The sequence below is a fragment of the Anomaloglossus baeobatrachus genome, chromosome 9, assembly GCF_048569485.1.
Source record: "Anomaloglossus baeobatrachus isolate aAnoBae1 chromosome 9, aAnoBae1.hap1, whole genome shotgun sequence".
Taxonomy (NCBI): Eukaryota; Metazoa; Chordata; class Amphibia; order Anura; family Aromobatidae; genus Anomaloglossus; species Anomaloglossus baeobatrachus.
This window is the reverse complement of record NC_134361.1, coordinates 17,857,399-17,875,165: the sequence shown is the minus strand read 5'-3', so window position 1 is coordinate 17,875,165 and position 17,767 is coordinate 17,857,399. Positions and strand designations below refer to the sequence as shown.

At 46.6% G+C, this 17,767-nt stretch overlaps 1 protein-coding gene across 1 annotated transcript in view; it reads left to right on the top strand.

Moving 5' to 3' along the window:
- The window catches only part of LOC142250855 (uncharacterized), a 41,206-nt gene extending 31,017 nt beyond the window's left edge, over nucleotides 1-10,189 (top strand). The window contains exons 6-9 of the mRNA XM_075323125.1: nucleotides 264-362; nucleotides 1,062-1,277; nucleotides 5,222-5,384; nucleotides 9,280-10,189. Of these exons, the coding sequence (XP_075179240.1) occupies nucleotides 264-362; nucleotides 1,062-1,277; nucleotides 5,222-5,384; nucleotides 9,280-9,949 (1,148 nt within the window). The 3' untranslated portion in view covers nucleotides 9,950-10,189. The remainder of the gene's footprint in view (nucleotides 1-263; nucleotides 363-1,061; nucleotides 1,278-5,221; nucleotides 5,385-9,279) is intronic.
- The last annotated feature ends 7,578 nt before the right edge of the window (nucleotides 10,190-17,767 follow it).

The window sequence follows — 17,767 nt, the reverse complement described above, 5'->3', positions numbered from 1 at the left end:
TATATATATATATATATATATATATATACACGGTATATATATATATATATATATATAGTGCTGACACCTACCAGGAGATGAGGCGCTGACTATCTTTATGACCGCAGCACTGGGTGGGATCCTTGGGCTCAGTGTGATGATACATTGTGCTGCACTTAGGAGACATATTGGGGCTCCCCTATTTGTGAGGCGGGGTCTGGGTGATGGTGATGACCTCTGACTTTGCGCTTCTGGATAATTCCATCATTTCTTCTTTTTATTAGATTATATTGTAGTGAAGATTAAAGAGGAAGAGGAGGAACCTTATGGGATGGATTATCAGCCCGCCATGGGCAGAGGCAGTCACCCCCTGACCAATACAGGTGGGTGCCACATCTTATTTACAGAGAGTAGTGCCGTCTATCTACATTTACCTGGAGAGATGGGAAAGCAGTACTAGCTGTGCCTATATCAGTTATACAGATAGTGGAAGCGGGCACTATCTGTACCCACATAATGAGAAACAAGACTCTGTACCAACACCATTTAGAGGGAAGGATAAAGTGCTACCTTAGCCTATTTCCAAGAAGAGCGGAGGCGATACTATCTAAGCCTCCATCATTTATTGGGGGTGACAGGGAGGCAACTTTGTTTGTGCCGACACAATGTGTAGGAAGGGGCAAGACGGCAGTACTATCTGTACTTATATCATTTATACAGATTGCAGAAGCGGGTACTATGTGTAACCACAGGTATATAAAGACAGGCTATACTCTACCAACATAATTTAGAGGCAGGAATAAAGTACTACCTGTGTGTATTTATAAGAAGAGAGTAGGCGATACTATCTGAGCCTACATCATTTATTTGTAGAGACAGGGAGGCACCAATATCTGTGCCTGTATCATTCGAAGGAAGAGACAAGAAGGGTGGTACTGTCTGTGCCTACATCATCTACAGGAAGAGACAGGGATACAGCACTATCTCTCCTTTTCTTTTTTTTTTTTTTTTGCTGATTGGAAATATGATTTGGTAACATTTACCTAACAAGCTTTCTCCTCACTCTGTGTACGACAATTCAGGAAGAGAAAAACCCCGCAGGGGCCCCCGGATGTCTTCCAAAATGGTGATCGACATTGATCTGCTGATTCAGATGGTGCACGATCGTCCTGAGCTTTACGACCCCAAAGTGCCTTCCTACGCAGATCGCTACAAGAAGAAGAAAGCGTGGGATGAGATCTGCGCCATCGTCGTCCCAGACTGGGATCTATGCAGCGAAAGAGAGAAAAACCTCAAAGGTGATTCCTGGTTTAATGAGATTTTTGGAAATTTTGGACACTTGAGAACAAGATAATAAGAATACAGAGGAGTATTGCTTTAGTAGCAGAAGAAGTTTTTGATTTTCAAAGTGAAATATGATTTTTATTCTGTTCAAAGTCCCAGCCCATTTATCCCCACAGAGAGTGTCAGAGAATACACCCGTAAACAGTGTTAGGCTATGTGCGCACAATCCGTTTCCACCTGCGTTTCAGCTGCTTTTCAGGTCCGTTTTGAACTGCAGCGTTTTCATGCCAAAATGCATGCGTTTTGATTTTCCAGCAAAGTCTATGGAAAATGTGGATTTCTAGTCCGCACTTTGCGTTTCCAAACGCAGCGTTTAAATTGCATATTTTGTGGCAAAAAACATGCGTTCAAAGAAGGAGCAGGAGGTCAATTGTGTTTGCCATTTTGGCTGCGTTGTACACCCATTGAAATCAATGAGTTGTAGCAAATCGCTGTCAAAATGTGAAGCAGTGCGCTTGCGTTGCATTATTATTGCGATCCACATGTTTTTTTTAACATAACAAAGGCAGGTCTTTCAGTCTCTCTCTCTCTGTCGGTCGGTATGTCGGTCTCTCTCTCTATGTCTCTATCTCTCTCTCTGTCCATGTCGGTCTATCCCTCCCCCCCCTCTCTCATACTCACTGATCCACGATCACCGGCGCGGCGCTGCACGGCGTTCACATTGTGGCGGCTTCTTCTCTTTTGAAAAAGCCGGCCGCTCATTAATCCATTACGTATTCCCTGCTTTCCCCGCCCACCGGCGCTTATGATTGGTTGCAGTCAGACACGCCCCCACGCTGAGTGACAGCTGTCTCACTACAACCAATCACTTCTGCTGGTGGGCGTGTCTATATCAAGCCGTTAAAAAATAAATAAATAAATGGGAAAAAAACGATGTGCGGTTCCCCCCCATTTGGATACCAGCCAGGTTAAAGCCATACAGCTGGAGGCTGGTATTTTCAGGATGGGGAGCTCCACGTTATGGGGAGCTCACCAGCCTAACAATATTAGACAGCAGCCGCCCGGAATTCCCGCATCCATTAGATGCGAAAGTCCCGGGACTTTACCGGCTCATCCCGACTTGCCCTGGTGCGGTGGCAAACGGGGTAATAAGGAGTTAATGGCAGCAGCCCATAGCTGCCACTAAGTCCTAGGTTAATCATGGCAGGCGTCTCCCCGAGATACCTTCCATGATGAACCTGTAAGTTAAAGTAAATAAACACACACATCCAAAAAATTCTTTATTTGGAATGAAAGACAAAAAAACACCCTCTTTCACCACTTTATTAATCCCTCAAAAACACCTCCATGTCCGACGTAATCCACGCAAGGTCCCACGACGCTTCCAGCTCTGCTACATCGGAAGCTGACAGGAGCGGCACTAGAACACCGCTGCTCCTGTGAGCTCCATGCAGCAACTGAAGTGAGTCGCGCGATCAGCTGTGCTGTCACTAAGGTTACCCGCGGCCACCGCTCTCACGTGGAGGACTGCAGCTGTGACCGCGGGTAACCTGAGTGAAAGCACAGCTGATCACGCGCGATCACAATGAAGTCGGGTGAAGTTCATCCGAGTTCATTCTGATCGCGTGGCACTGTCCCGCAGCCAGCCATGACAGTGACAGTGCGGTCCCACTCGGCTCTGCTGCAAGTCTATGGGGATGCTGCAGAGCCGGGTGGGTGTGTACTGTGAAAAAACGTGCGTTCTGGATGCTTTTCCCATTCTGTCTATGGCAGAGAAAGCATCCAGAACGCATGAAATCTCTCCAGGAATGTCCGCACTTTGCGTTCAGCAGAATGCGTCTCAGAACGCAGCTTTTTCAGCTGCGTTCTGAGACGCACACGCAGTGACTTTTTCGCTGCAGAATTGAACTGCAAAGTGCGCACATAGGCTTAGACAGAGAGTGCATCTATACCCAGTGTTAGCCAAAGTGTCTCCTTACACAGTGCCAGAAGAAAGTGCACCTATAAACAGTGTTAGCCAAAGTGTCTCCATACACAGTGCCAGAAGAAAGTGCACCTATAAACAATGTTAGCCATAGTGTCTCCATACACAGTGCCAGAAGAAAGTGCACCTATAAACAGTGTTAGCCAAAGTGTCTCCATACACAATGCCAGGAAGAAAGTGCACCTATAAACAGTGTTAGCCATAGTGTCTCCATACACAGTGCCAGAAGAAAGTGTTCCTATAAACAGTGTTAGCCATAGTGTCTCCATACACAGTGCCAGAAGAAAGTGCACCTATAAACAGTGTTAGCCATAGTGTCTCCATACACAGTGCCAGAAGAAAGTGTTCCTATAAACAGTGTTAGCCAAAGTGTCTCCATACACAGTGCCAGAAGAAAGTGTTCCTGTAAACAGTGTTAGCCAAAGTGTCTCCACACACAGTTCCAGAAGAAAGTGTTCCTATAAACAGTGTTAGCCATAGTGTCTCCATACACAGTGCCAGAAGAAAGTGTTCCTATAAACAGTGTTAGCCAAAGTGTCTCCATACACAGTGCCAGAAGAAAGTGCACCTATAAACAGTGTTAGCCATAGTGTCTCCATACACAGTGCCAGAAGAAAGTGTTTCTATAAACAGTGTTAGCCAAAGTGTCTCCATACACAGTGCCAGAAGAAAGTGCACCTATAAACAGTGTTAGCCATAGTGTCTCCATACACAGTGCCAGAAGAAAGTGCACCTATAAACAGTGTTAGCCAAAGTGTCTCCATACACAGTGCCAGAAGAAAGAGCTCCTATAAACAGTGTTAGCCATAGTGTCTCCATACACAGTGCCAGAAGAAAGTGCACCTATAAACAGTGTTAGCCATAGTGTCTCCATACACAGTGCCAGAAGAAAGTGCACCTATAAACAGTGTTAGCCATAGTGTCTCCATACACAGTGCCAGAAGAAAGTGTTCCTATAAACAGTGTTAGCCAAAGTGTCTCCATACACAGTGCCAGAAGAAAGTGCACCTATAAACAATGTTAGCCATAGTGTTTCCATACACAGTGCCAGAAGAAAGTGTGCCTATAAATAGTGTTAGCCAAAGTGTCTCCATACACAGTGTCAGAAGAAAGAGCTCCTATAAACAATGTTAGCCATAGTGTCTCCATACACAGTGCCAGAAGAAAGTGTGCCTATAAATAGTGTTAGCCATAGTGTCTCCATACACAGTGCCAGAAGAAAGTGTGCCTATAAATAGTGTTAGCCATAGTGTCTCCATACACAGTGCCAGGAAGAAAGTGTGCCTATAAACAGTGTTAGCCAAAGTGTCTCCATATTGTGCCAGGAAGAAAGTGCAACTATAAACAGCGTTGGCGAAAGTGTCTCCATACACAATGCCAGGAAGAAAGTGCAACTATAAACAATGTTAGCCATAGTGTCTCCATACACAGTGCCAGGAAGAAAGTGTGCCTATAAATAGTGTTAGCCAAAGTGTCTCCATACACAGTGCCAGAAGAAAGTGTGCCTATAAACAATGTTAGCCATAGTGTCTCCATACACAGTGCCAGAAGAAAGTGTGCCTATAAACAGTGTTAGCCAAAGTGTCTCCATACACAATGCCAGGAAGAAAGTGCACCTATAAACAATGTTAGCCATAGTGTCTCCATACACAGTGCCAGAAGAAAGTGTGCCTATAAACAATGTTAGCCATAGTGTCTCCATACACAGTGCCAGGAAGAAAGTGTTCCTATAAACAGTGTTAGCCAAAGTGTCTCCATACACAATGCCAGGAAGAAAGTGCAACTATAAACAGCGTTGGCGAAAGTGTCTCCATACACAATGCCAGGAAGAAAGTGCACCTATAGACAGTGTTAGCCAAAGTGTCTCCTTACACAATGCCAGGAAGAAAGTGCACCTATAGACAGTGTTAGCCAAAGTGTAACTCTAGGCCCTCCATTATTAATTTTTTCATCTTTATTACATGATGTCCACAGCCAAAGAAATCCAGACCCGGTGGAGATCCCTGAAGGATTGCTTCAGGCGGGAGCTTACCCTGCAGAAGAAGCTGGAGAGCAGTGGGCTCCCGACACATCGGAGGAGGAAATACGTTCACTACGAGGGTCTGCTGTTCCTGGAGCCCACCATGAGGCTGAGAGAGTGAGTGCTACCAGCTCAGATATCGGGGGGCCATTTCTTGTTGTGGAGGCGACCTTCTGGTTTAGTGAGTCCTACAAGCCAGGCTGTGCTCTGTGGGAAAATACCTCTGCTAATTGCTCTCCTCCTGAAGGACGTCTGTAATAAGAAACTGGAGAAATGGAGCTGGTAATGTTACTACTCAACTTAAAGGGATTGTCCTATTAGGGCAGCTCACGCTCTGGAGGAACTTTGAACCCAACAGTATCATCACAGGAAAAGCTTGGCAGGAGGGGAAATGAAGGCTCGCGCCTCGTAACAGAACCCCAAGGAATATGGCTGCCGTGACGTGTCTGGTTGAGGCCTTGGGTGGGCGATGGGGCAGCACATGACACCAGAATACAATGGATGCTTAAGAATATATCCTGGAGTCAGAAACAGCCGTTTGACACCCTGAAATTTGAGGTGAAATACAACACTTATGAGCAGAAGAATTTAAGCTATTTTACAGCAGTACTCAGCATTGCAGTTGTGCATCCATGTCTGGGGTGAGATAAAACACTAATAAACTGTAGCATTGAGGGTAGTATACAGCAGCACTGAGCAGTGTAGCTGTGCATCCATGTCTGGGGTGAGATAAAACACTAATAAACTGTAGCATTGAGGGCAGTATACAGCAGCACTGAGCAGTGTAGCTGTGCATCCATGTCTGGGGTGAGATAAAACACTAATAAACTGTAGCATTGAGGGCAGTATACAGCAGCACTGAGCAGTGTAGCTGTGCATCCATGTCTGGGGTGAGATAAAACACTAATAAACTGTAGCATTGAGGGCAGTATACAGCAGCACTGAGCAGTGTAGCTGTGCATCCATGTCTGGGGTGAGATAAAACACTAATAAACTGTAGCATTGAGGGTAGTATACAGCAGCACTGAGCAGTGTAGCTGTGCAGCCATGTCTGGGGTGAGATAAAACACTAATAAACTGTAGCATTGAGGGCAGTATACAGCAGCACTGAGCAGTGTAGCTGTGCATCCATGTCTGGGGTGAGATAAAACACTAATAAACTGTAGCATTGAGGGCAGTATACAGCAGCACTGAGCAGTGTAGCTGTGCATCCATGTCTGGGGTGAGATAAAACACTAATAAACTGTAGCATTGAGGGCAGTATACAGCAGCACTGAGCAGTGTAGCTGTGCATCCATGTCTGGGGTGAGATAAAACACTAATAAACTGTAGCATTGAGGGTAGTATACAGCAGCACTGAGCAGTGTAGCTGTGCAGCCATGTCTGGGGTGAGATAAAACACTAATAAACTGTAGCATTGAGGGCAGTATACAGCAGCACTGAGCAGTGTAGCTGTGCATCCATGTCTGGGGTGAGATAAAACACTAATAAACTGTAGCATTGAGGGCAGTATACAGCAGCACTGAGCAGTGTAGCTGTGCATCCATGTCTGGGGTGAGATAAAACACTTATAAACTGTAGCATTGAGGGCAGTATACAGCAGCACTGAGCAGTGTAGCTGTGCATCCATGTCTGGGGTGAGATAAAACACTAATAAACTGTAGCATTGAGGGTAGTATACAGCAGCACTGAGCAGTGTAGCTGTGCATCCAAGTCTTGGGTGAGATAACATACTTAATAATAAGCTGCAGTATTGAGGACAGTGTAGATGTGGATCCAGGTCTGGGGTGAGATAAAACACTTACTAATAAGCTGCAGTATTCAGGTCAGTGTACAGCAGTACTGAAGAGTGTAGCTATGCATCCAGGTCTGTGGTGATATAAAACACTTACTAACAAGCAGCAGCATTCAGGACAGTGTAGATGTGCATCCAGGTCTGTGGTGATATAAAACACTTACTGATAAGCAGCAGCATTGAGGACAGTGTAGGTGTGGATCCAGGTCTGGGGTGAGATAGAACACTAATAAGCAGCAGTACTCAGGGCAGTGTAGCTATGCATCCAGGTCTGGGGTGATATAAAACACTTATGCGGGCGTCACACGATACGATCTATCGTGCGATCGCACGAGCGATCATATCCGCCCCCGTCGTTTGTGCATCACGGGCAAATCGCTGCCCGTGTCGCACAAAGTCGTTAAACCCCCTGTCACACGCACTTACCTGCTGAGTGACGTCGCTGTGGGTGGCGAACATCCACTTCCTGAAGGGGGAGGGACGTTCGGCGTCACAGCGACGTCACACAGCGGCCGGCCAATAGAAGCGGAGGGGCGTGGGGGGAGAAACATCCCGCCCACCTCCTTCCTTCCGCATTGCCGGCAGCGGCAGGTAAGCTGCAGTTCATCGTTCCCGGGGTGTCACACGGAGCGATGTGTGCTACCCCGGATACGATGAACAACCGGCGTAAAGAAAAATAAACGATTTTTTAAAAATAAACGACGTGTAAATGATACATGATTTGTAACCGATTTGCGATCGTTCTGAGATGCTCGTGGGTGTCACACGAAACGACGTCGCAAACGATGCCGGATGTGCGTCACGAAAACCGCGACCCCGACGACATCTCACACGATAGATCGTCTCATGTGACGCCACCATTACTAATAAGCTGCAGCATTGAGAACAGTGTATAGCAGTACTGAGCAGTGTAGCGGTGCATTCAGGTCTGGGGTGAGATAAAACACTTACTAATAAGCAGCAGCATTGAGGACAGTGTAGATGTGGATCCAGGTCTGGGGTGAGATAAAACACTAATAGGCAGCAGTATAGAGGACAGTGTATAGCAGTACTGAGCAGTGTAATTGTGCATCCAGGTCTGGGATGAGATAAACACTAACAAGCAGCAGCATTGAGTACAGTGTAGATGTGCATCCAGATCTGGGGTGAGATAAAACACTTACTTGAAAGCAGCAGCATGTAAGATATTAATTGGTATTGAAGCTGGGATCAGAGGTGCCTTTGAGCTTGGTTGTTAAGGTCCAGTCACACTAAGCAACTTACCAGCGATCCCAACAACGATAGGGATCGCTGGTAAGTTGCTAGGAGGTTGCTGGTGAGCTGTCACACTGTGACGCTCCAGCGATCCCACCAGCAACCTGACCTGGCAGGGATCGCTGGAGCGTGGCTACACAAGTTGCTGGTGAGCTCACCAGCAACCAGTGACCAGCCCCCAGTCTCCTAGTTACAGCACACATCAGGTTAATTAACCCGATGTGTGCTGCAGCTAAATGTGCACAGAGCAGGGAGCAGCGCACAATGCTTAGCGCTGGCTCCTTGCTCTCCTAGTTACAGCACACATCGGGTTAATTGCCTGATGTGTGCTGCAGCTAAATGTGCACAGAGCAGGGAGCAGCGCACAATGCTTAGTGCTGGCTCCCTGCTCTCCTAGTTACAGCACACATCGGGTTAATTACCTGATGTGTGCTGCAGCTACATGTGCACAGAGCTGGAGCAGCACAGGCAGTGAGAGCAGCGGAGGCTGGTATCAAAGGTAAATATCGGGTAACCAAGGACAGGGCTTCTTGGTTACCCGATGTTTACATTGGTTACCAGCCTCAGCAGAAGCTGGCTCCCTGCTCACTGCACATTAGTTGTTGCTGTCTCGCTGTCACACACAGCGATCTGTGCTTCACAGCGGGACAGCAACAACTAAAAAATGGCCCAGGACATTCAGCAACAACCAACGACCTCACAGCAGGGGCCAGGTTGTTGCTGGATGTCACACACAGCAACATCGCTAGCAACGTCACAAAAGTTGTTCGTTACCAGCGATGTTGCTAGCGATGTTGCTTAGTGTGACGGGGCCTTTACATTAGGAGTCAGGACCATTATGTCCTCTTACAACTGAAGCCCTCAATAATGGATACAATAGATTAAAGAGGAAAGATTAAACCTGTAAAATACGAGGGTCCGTATATTCTCTGTGTATGATTGTGTTTTTGCTTCCCTCCGCAGCCCCGTCGCTGGCAGCGCTGCGCCCACGTCCACCTGCAATAACCGGGATCCTGTTGAAATTCTGCAGCCTATAGACATAGAAGGACCAGCGACTCCTCCCCCCCCTCCACCACCACCGCTGCCGCCACCGCCGGCACCTACGCCCCCGCCACCAAAAAGAATTCGGAAAAAAGCGGCAAACACGTCAGAAAGCGAGTGGGAGACGCACCTGCTCGACGTGATGAACGCCCTGAAAGAGAAGAGCGAGGAGCAGAGCGACGCTGACGACATCTTCCTCAGGAGTCTTCTGCCTTTTGTCAAAAAAGTTCCCGAGGAGAGGAAGATCGACATGCAGCTGAGCATGATGCACGTGGTGAAACGGTTCATGGAGCCGCCGGCGCCGCCCCGAACACATCGCCACAGTAACAACTGTCATCAGATCCCACCACAACCCGCATTAAAGCCCACCCGGAGACACCAGCGCCCCACGTCCCCCCACCCCTCAACACCAGCACTTGACCCATCACATAAGCCTGTGGTCCTTCAGACTCACCCAGCGGCCCCCCATAGATCTCAGGAGCCGGACTTCATCCACGGTCCGGAGCCAAGTTCTTCACCATCGTCATCCTCCTCCTCGATCAACCCGTCGCCCCAAAGTCAGAGGGACTCTCCGTACTACTTTGACTTGTAGCCGCTCTGCGGAGTATATTTTTTATAGTTTTTATTTTTATGTTATTTATATCACCAGCGTTTCTTCCAGCTAAACTTCACTTCTCCCGATGTCCGCAGGACCCCCGAATTACAGCAAATTGGGGGGAGTAAAAGAACCTCCATAAAGAATTCCTGCTCAGCCTCCTTAATTGTATCAGACCGGCCGGGGGGGACACAGGGGACCTGTCTGTTCAGAACAAGCTGTCGTGTGTACACCAAGAACCACACCACGTCTGCCCAATATGACAAGCCATTGTCTGATGTTTACTTTCTGCAGCCTCTAGTGTTAATTTTTAGTTGTCTCTGAGCTGGTGGGTGGAGAAGAGCCGCCATGATGTCTCCTATACAGAACATGCAGCTATGGAGCTCCCGGCACTCCTGTCTCTAGATAGCAGAGGTGTAGCATTATACAACAGCACGCAGCAGGGTATCTGTGATATCAGCACCATGGTGATATACTACACATACTAATGGAGGACGTTCTATAGCAGTGCTGAGCAGAGGAGCTGTGAATCCAGCACGGGGATGAGAAACTACAAATCAGCAACATGGAAAACAGTTAACAACAGTACAAAGCAGGGTAGCTGTCATTCCAGCACTGTGGTGAGATAATACACATACTAGAAAGCAACAGTAGCATGGAGGACATTATACAGCAGCATGGAGGACATTATACAGCAGTACCGAGCAGTGTAGCTGTGAATAAAGTACTGTGGGGAGATAAATCACATAATAGAATGCACCAGCATGGAGGAGAATATAGAATATATAGGCGTTCTAAGCAGGGTATCTGTGATTCCAGCACTGTTGTAAGACGATACATTTACAGTCATATGAAAAAGTTTGTGCACCCCTATTAATGTTACCCTTTTTTCTTTATAACAATTTGGGTTTTTGCTATTTCAGTTTCATATATGTAATAACTGATGGACTGAGTAATATTTCTGGATTGAAATGAGGTTTATTGTACTAACAGAAAATGTGCAATCCGCATTTAAACTAAATTTGACAGGTGCATAATTATGGGCACCTCAACATAAAAGTGACATTAATGTTTTGTAGATCCTCCTTTTGCAGAAATCACAGCCTCTAGTGGCTTCCTGTAGCTGTTAATGAGTTCCTGGATGAAGGTGGATTTGATCATTCCTGTTTACAAAACAATTCCAGTTCAGGTAAGTTTGATGGTCGCCGAGCATGGACAGCCGCTTCACATCATCCCACAGATGTTCAATGATATTCAGGTCTGGGGACTGGGATGGCCATTCCAGAACATTGTAATTGTTCCTCTGCATGAATGCCTGAGTAGATTTGGAGCGGTGTTTTGGATCATTGTCTTGCTGAAATATCCATCCCCTGAGTAACTTCAACTTCGTCACTGATTCTTGCACATTATTGTCAAGAATCTGCTGATACTGAGTTGAATCCATGCGACCCTCAACTTTAACAAGATTCCCGGTGCCGGCATTGGCCACACAGCCCCAAAGCATGATGGAACCTCCACCCAATGTTACTGTGGGTAGCAAGTGCTTTTCTTGGAATGCCGTGTTTTTTTGCCTCCATGCATAACGCCTTTTTGTATGACCAAACAACTCAATCTTTGTTTCATCAGTCCACAGGACCTTCGTCCAAAATGTAACTGGCTTGTCCAAATGTGCTTTTGCATACCTCAGGCGACTCTGTTTGTGGCGTGCTTGCAGAAACGGCTTCTTTCGCATCACTCTCCCATACAGCTTCTCCTTGTGCAACGTGCGCTGTATTGTTGACCGATGCACATTGACACCATCTGCAGCAAGATGATGCTGCAGGTCTTTGGAGGTGGTCTGTGGATTGTCCTTGACTGTTCTCACCATTCTGCTTCTCTGCCTTTCTGATATTTTTCTTGGCCTGCCACTTCTGGGCTTAACAAGAACTGTACCTGTGTTCTTCCATTTCCTTACTATGTTCCTCACAGTGGAAACTGACAGTGTAAATCTCTGAGACAACTTTTTGTACCTTCCCCTGAACAACTATGTTGAATAATCTTTGTTTTCAGATCATTTGAGAGTTGTTTTGAGGAGCCCATGATGCCACTCTTCATAGGAGATTCAAATAGGAGAACAACTTGCAAGTGGCCACCTTAAATACCTTTTCTCATGATTGGATACACCTGCCTATGAAGTTCAAAGCTCAATGAGGTTACAAAACCAATTTAGGGCTTTAGTAAGTCAGTAAAAAGTAGTTAGGAGTGTTCAAATCAAGAAATTGATAAGGGTGCCCATACTTTTGCACCGATCAAATTTTGTTTAAATGCGGATTGCACATTTTCTGTAAGTACAATAAACCTCATTTCAATCCAGAAATATTACTCAGTCCATCAGTTATTAGATATATGAAACTGAAATAGCAAAAACCCAAATTGTTATAAAGAAAAAAGGTTAACATTAATAGGGGTGCCCAAACTTTTTCATATGACTGTACTAAAATGCAGCAGCATGGAGGACATTATACCGCAGTACTAGCTGTGTGCACACAGTGCATTTTTATTGTTCTTTTTTCATGCGGTTTTGAGTGCAGATTTGTCACAGATCTTGATGCCAGCAAAGTCTATGAGAATCCTGAAGTTTGGTGCTCACAAGTATTTTCTCCTGGCAGATTTGGTGTAAAAAATAATTTGCAGAATGTAAATTCTTTCACCCTCTTGCCTGCAACCAAATACTCATGTGCACATACCCCTGGAGTATCTGTGATTCCAGCTGTGGTGAGAAAAAACACATAGTAAAATGCAGCATTGAGAAACTTATATAGCAATACTATGCAGTGAAGTTGTAAATTTACCACTGAGGTGAGATAAAACACTTACTAGAAGGCCATACATCATGATTGGACACACCCGAGATTGTGTAGTCACCTAGGGTCAGTATGAGTTGGACAAACATTGAAAATAAGGCTGATAAGCTTATGACACTTGACTCAGGATCTGTGAGCGTGAGTCAGTGTCCTCTGCTCCAAGCTGAGCCGGGTGTCCTCTGCTCCCAGTGTGAGCCGGGTGTCCTCTGCTCCAATCTGAGTCGGATGCCCTCTGCTTCGAGCTGAGTTGGGTATCCTCTGCTCCGAGCTGAGCCGGGTGTCTTCTGCTCCCAGCGTGAGCCGGGTGTCCTCTGCTCCGAGCTGAGCCGGGTGCCCTCTGCTCCGAGCTAAGTCGGGTATCCTCTGCTCCGAGCTGAGCCGGGTGTCTTCTGCTCCGAGCTGAGCCGGGTTATTTTCTGCTCCGAGCTGAGCCGGGTGTCTTCTGCTCCGAACTGAGCCGGGTCATCTTCTGCTCCGAGCTGAGCCGGGTGTCTTCTGCTCCGAGCTGAGCCGGGTGTCTTCTGCTCCGAGCTGAGCCGGGTGTCTTCTGCTCCGAGCTGAGCCGGGTTATTTTCTGCTCCGAGCTGAGTCGGGTATCCTCTGCTCCAAGCTGAGCCCGGGTGTCTTCTGCTCCGAGCTGAGCCGGGTTATCTTCTGCTCCGAGCTGACCCGGGTGTCTTCTGCTCCGAGCTGAGCTGGGTGTCTTCTGCTCTGAGCTGAGCCGGGTGTCTTCTGCTTCGAGCTGACCCGGGTGTCTTCTGCTCCGAGCTGAGCTGGGTGTCTTCTGCTCTGAGCTGAGACGGGTTATCTTCTGCTCCGAGCTTAACCAGGTGTCTTCTGCTTCGAGCTGAGCCGGGTGTCCTCTGCTCCGAGCTGAGTCGGGTGTCCTCTGCTCCGAGCTGAGTCGGGTATCCTCTGCTCGGAGCTGAGCCGGGTGTCTTCTGCTCCGAGCTGAGCCGGGTGTCCTCTGCTCCGAGCTGAGCCGCGTGTCTTCTGCTCCGAGCTGAGCCGGGTGTCCTCTACTCCGAGCTGAGCCGCGTGTCTTCTGCTCCGAGCTGAGCCGGGTGTCTTCTGCTCCGAGCTGAGTTGGGTATCCTCTGCTCCGAGCTGAGCCCGGGTGTCCTCTGCTCCCAGTGTGAGCAGGGTGTCCTCTGCTCCCAGTGTGAGCCGGGTGTCCTCTGCTCCCAGTGTGAGCCGGGTGTCCTCTGCTCCCAGTGTGAGCCGGGTGTCCTCTGCTCCCAGTGTGAGCCGGGTGTCCTCTGCTCCCAGTGTGAGCCGGGTGTCCTCTGCTCCGGCTGTAGTCTAAAATCCATCACTAGTCTTATTAAAGGCTCAGACTGCTGCTCTGTCCTCCATACTTTACACTGCTGTTCTTCTCAACACAGTACTGCACATGGACAGCCATAATTACTACATACAGTTAGGTCCAGAAATATTTGGACAGTGACACAATTTTGGCGAGTTGGGCTCTGCATGCCACCACATTGGATTTGAAATGAAACCTCTACAACAGAATTCAAGTGCAGATTGTAACGTTTAATTTGAAGGTTTGAACAAAAATATCTGATAGAAATTGTAGGAATTGTCACATTTCTTTACAAACACTCCACATTTTAGGAGGTCAAAAGTAATTGGACAAATAAACCAAACCCAAACAAAATATTTTTATTTTCAATATTTTGTTGCGAATCCTTTGGAGGCAATCACTGCCTTAAGTCTGGAACCCATGGACATCACCAAACGCTGGGTTTCCTCCTTCTTAATGCTTTGCCAGGCCTTTACAGCCGCAGCCTTCAGGTCTTGCTTGTTTGTGGGTCTTTCCGTCTTAAGTCTGGATTTGAGCAAGTGAAATGCATGCTCAATTGGGTTAAGATCTGGTGATTGACTTGGCCATTGCAGAATGTTCCACTTTTTTGCACTCATGAACTCCTGGGTAGCTTTGGCTGTATGCTTGGGGTCATTGTCCATCTGTACTATGAAGCGCCGTCCGATCAACTTTGCGGCATTTGGCTGAATCTGGGCTGAAAGTATATCCCGGTACACTTCAGAATTCATCCGGCTACTCTTGTCTGCTGTTATGTCATCAATAAACACAAATGACCCAGTGCCATTGAAAGCCATGCATGCCCATGCCATCACGTTGCCTCCACCATGTTTTACAGAGGGTGTGGTGTGCCTTGGATCATGTGCCGTTCTCTTTCTTCTCCAAACTTTTTTCTTCCCATCATTCTGGTACAGGTTGATCTTTGTCTCATCTGTCCATAGAATACTTTTCCAGAACTGAGCTGGCTTCATGAGGTGTTTTTCAGCAAATTTAACTGTGGCCTGTCTATTTTTGGAATTGATGAATGGTTTGCATCTAGATGTGAACCCTTTGTATTTACTTTCATTGAGTCTTCTCTTTACTGTTGACTTAGAGACAGATACACCTACTTCACTGAGAGTGTTCTGGACTTCAGTTGATGTTGTGAACGGGTTCTTCTTCACCAAAGAAAGTATGCGGCGATCATCCACCACTGTTGTCATCCGTGGACGCCCAGGCCTTTTTGAGTTCCCAAGCTCACCAGGCAATTCCTTTTTTCTCAGAATGTACCCGACTGTTGATTTTGCTACTCCAAGCATGTCTGCTATCTCTCTGATGGATTTTTTCTTTTTTTTCAGCCTCAGGATGTTCTGCTTCACCTCAATTGAGAGTTCCTTAGACCGCATGTTGTCTGGTCACAGCAACAGCTTCCAAATGCAAAACCACACACCTGTAATCAACCCCACACCTTTTAACTACTTCATTGATTACAGGTTAACGAGGGAGATGCCTTCAGAGTTAATTGCAGCCCTTAGAGTCCCTTGTCCAATTACTTTTGGTCCCTTGAAAAAGAGGAGGCTATGCATTACAGAGCTATGATTCCTAAACCCTTTCTCCGATTTGGATGTGAAAACTCTCATATTGCAGCTGGGAGTGTGCACTTTCAGCCCATATTATATATAGAATTGTATTTCTGAACATGTTTTTGTAAACAGCTAAAATAACAAAACTTGTGTCACTGTCCAAATATTTCTGGACCTAACTGTACATACAGCTCTGGCAAAAATTAAGAGACCACTCTGAAGTTTTCAGTTTTTCTGATTTTTCTCTTTATATTTTTGAGTAAAATGTAAATTGTTCTTTTATTCTATAAACTACTGATAACGTCTCTGAATTTCCAAGCAATAAATGTTGTCGTTTATTTTTAGAAAAATATGAAATGGTCAAAATAACAGAACAATGCACAGAATGCACAGAATGCACAGAATACACAGACTGCACAGAATACACAGAATACACAGACTGCACAGAATGCACAGAATGCACAGAATGCACAGAATACACAGAATGCACAGAATGCACAGAATGCACAGACTGCACAGAATGCACAGAATACCCAGAATGCACAGAATGCACAGACTGCACAGCAAAGAAAACAAGTTCATAATCATTTAGACACAACAACACTAATAATGTTTTACCTCAGGAAGATTCAGAAATCAATATTTTGTGGAATAACCATGATTATTAATTCCAGCTTTCATGCGTCTTGGCCGCTTTCCACCAGTCTACACACGGCTTTTGGGTGACCTTATGCCACTCCTTGTGCAAAAATGTAAGCAGTTCTTTGTTTGGTGGCTTGTGACTATCCATCTTCCCATGATTACATTCCAGAGGTTTTCAATGGGGTTCAGGTCTGGAGATTGGGCTGGCTATGGCAGAGTTTTGATGTGGTGGTCCTTCATCCACACATTGATTGACCTAGCTGTGTGGCATGGTGCATTGTCCTGCTGGAAAAACCAGTCCTCAGAGTTGGGGAACATTGCCTGAGCAGAAGGAAGCAACTGTTTTTCCAGGATAACCTTGTATGCGGCTTGATTCATACGTCCTTCGCAAAGATTAACCTCCCCAATTCCAGCCTTGCTGAAGCATCCCCAGATCATTACCGATCCTCCACCACATTTCACTGTGGGTGCAGGACACTGTGGCTTGTACGCCTCTCCAGGTCTCCGTCTAACCATTAGACGACCAGGTGATGAGCAAAGCTGAAAATTAAGTAAAGAAAATTCAACAAACGTCTTTGAGAAGGACGAATGAATCAAGCTGCATACAAGGTTATACTGGAAAAACAGCTGCTTCCTTCTGCTCAGGCAATGTTCCCCAACTCTGAAGACTGGTTTTTCCAGCAGGACAATGCACCATGCCACACAGCTAGGTCAATCAATGTGTGGATGAAGGACCACCACATCAAAACCCTGTCATGGCCAGCTCAGTCTCCAGACCTGAACCTCATTGAAAACCTCTGGAATGTAATCAAGAAGAAGATGGGTAGTCACAAGCCATCAAACAAAGAAGAACTGCTTACATTTCTGCACCAGGAGTGGCATAAGGTCACCCAAAAGCCGTGTGAAGACTGGAGGAAAGCGGCCAAGACGCATGAAAGCCGGGATTAAACATCATGGTTATTCCACAAAATATTGATTTCTGAATCTTCCTGAGGTAAAACATTATTAGTATTGTTGTCTCTACATGATTATGAACTTGTTTTCTTTGCATTATTTGAGGTGGGAAAGCACTGTGCATTCGGTGCAGTCCGTGCATTTGGTGCAGTCTGTGCATTCTGTGCAGTCTGCATTCTGTGCAGTCTGTGCATTCGGTGCATTCTGTGCAGTCTGTGCATTCTGTGCAGACTGTGCATTCGGGGCATTCTGTGCAGTCTGTGCATTCTGTGCAGTCCGTGCATTCTGTGCATTCTGTGCATTCGGGGCATTCTGTGCAGTCTGTGCATTTGGTGCAGTCTGTGCATTCGGTGCATTCTGTGGAGTCTGTGTAGTCTGTGCAGTCTGTGGAGACTGTGCATTCGGGGCATTCTGTGCAGTCTGTGCATTCTGTGCAGTCCGTGCATTCTGTGCATTCTGTGCATTCGGGGCATTCTGTGCAGTCTGTGCA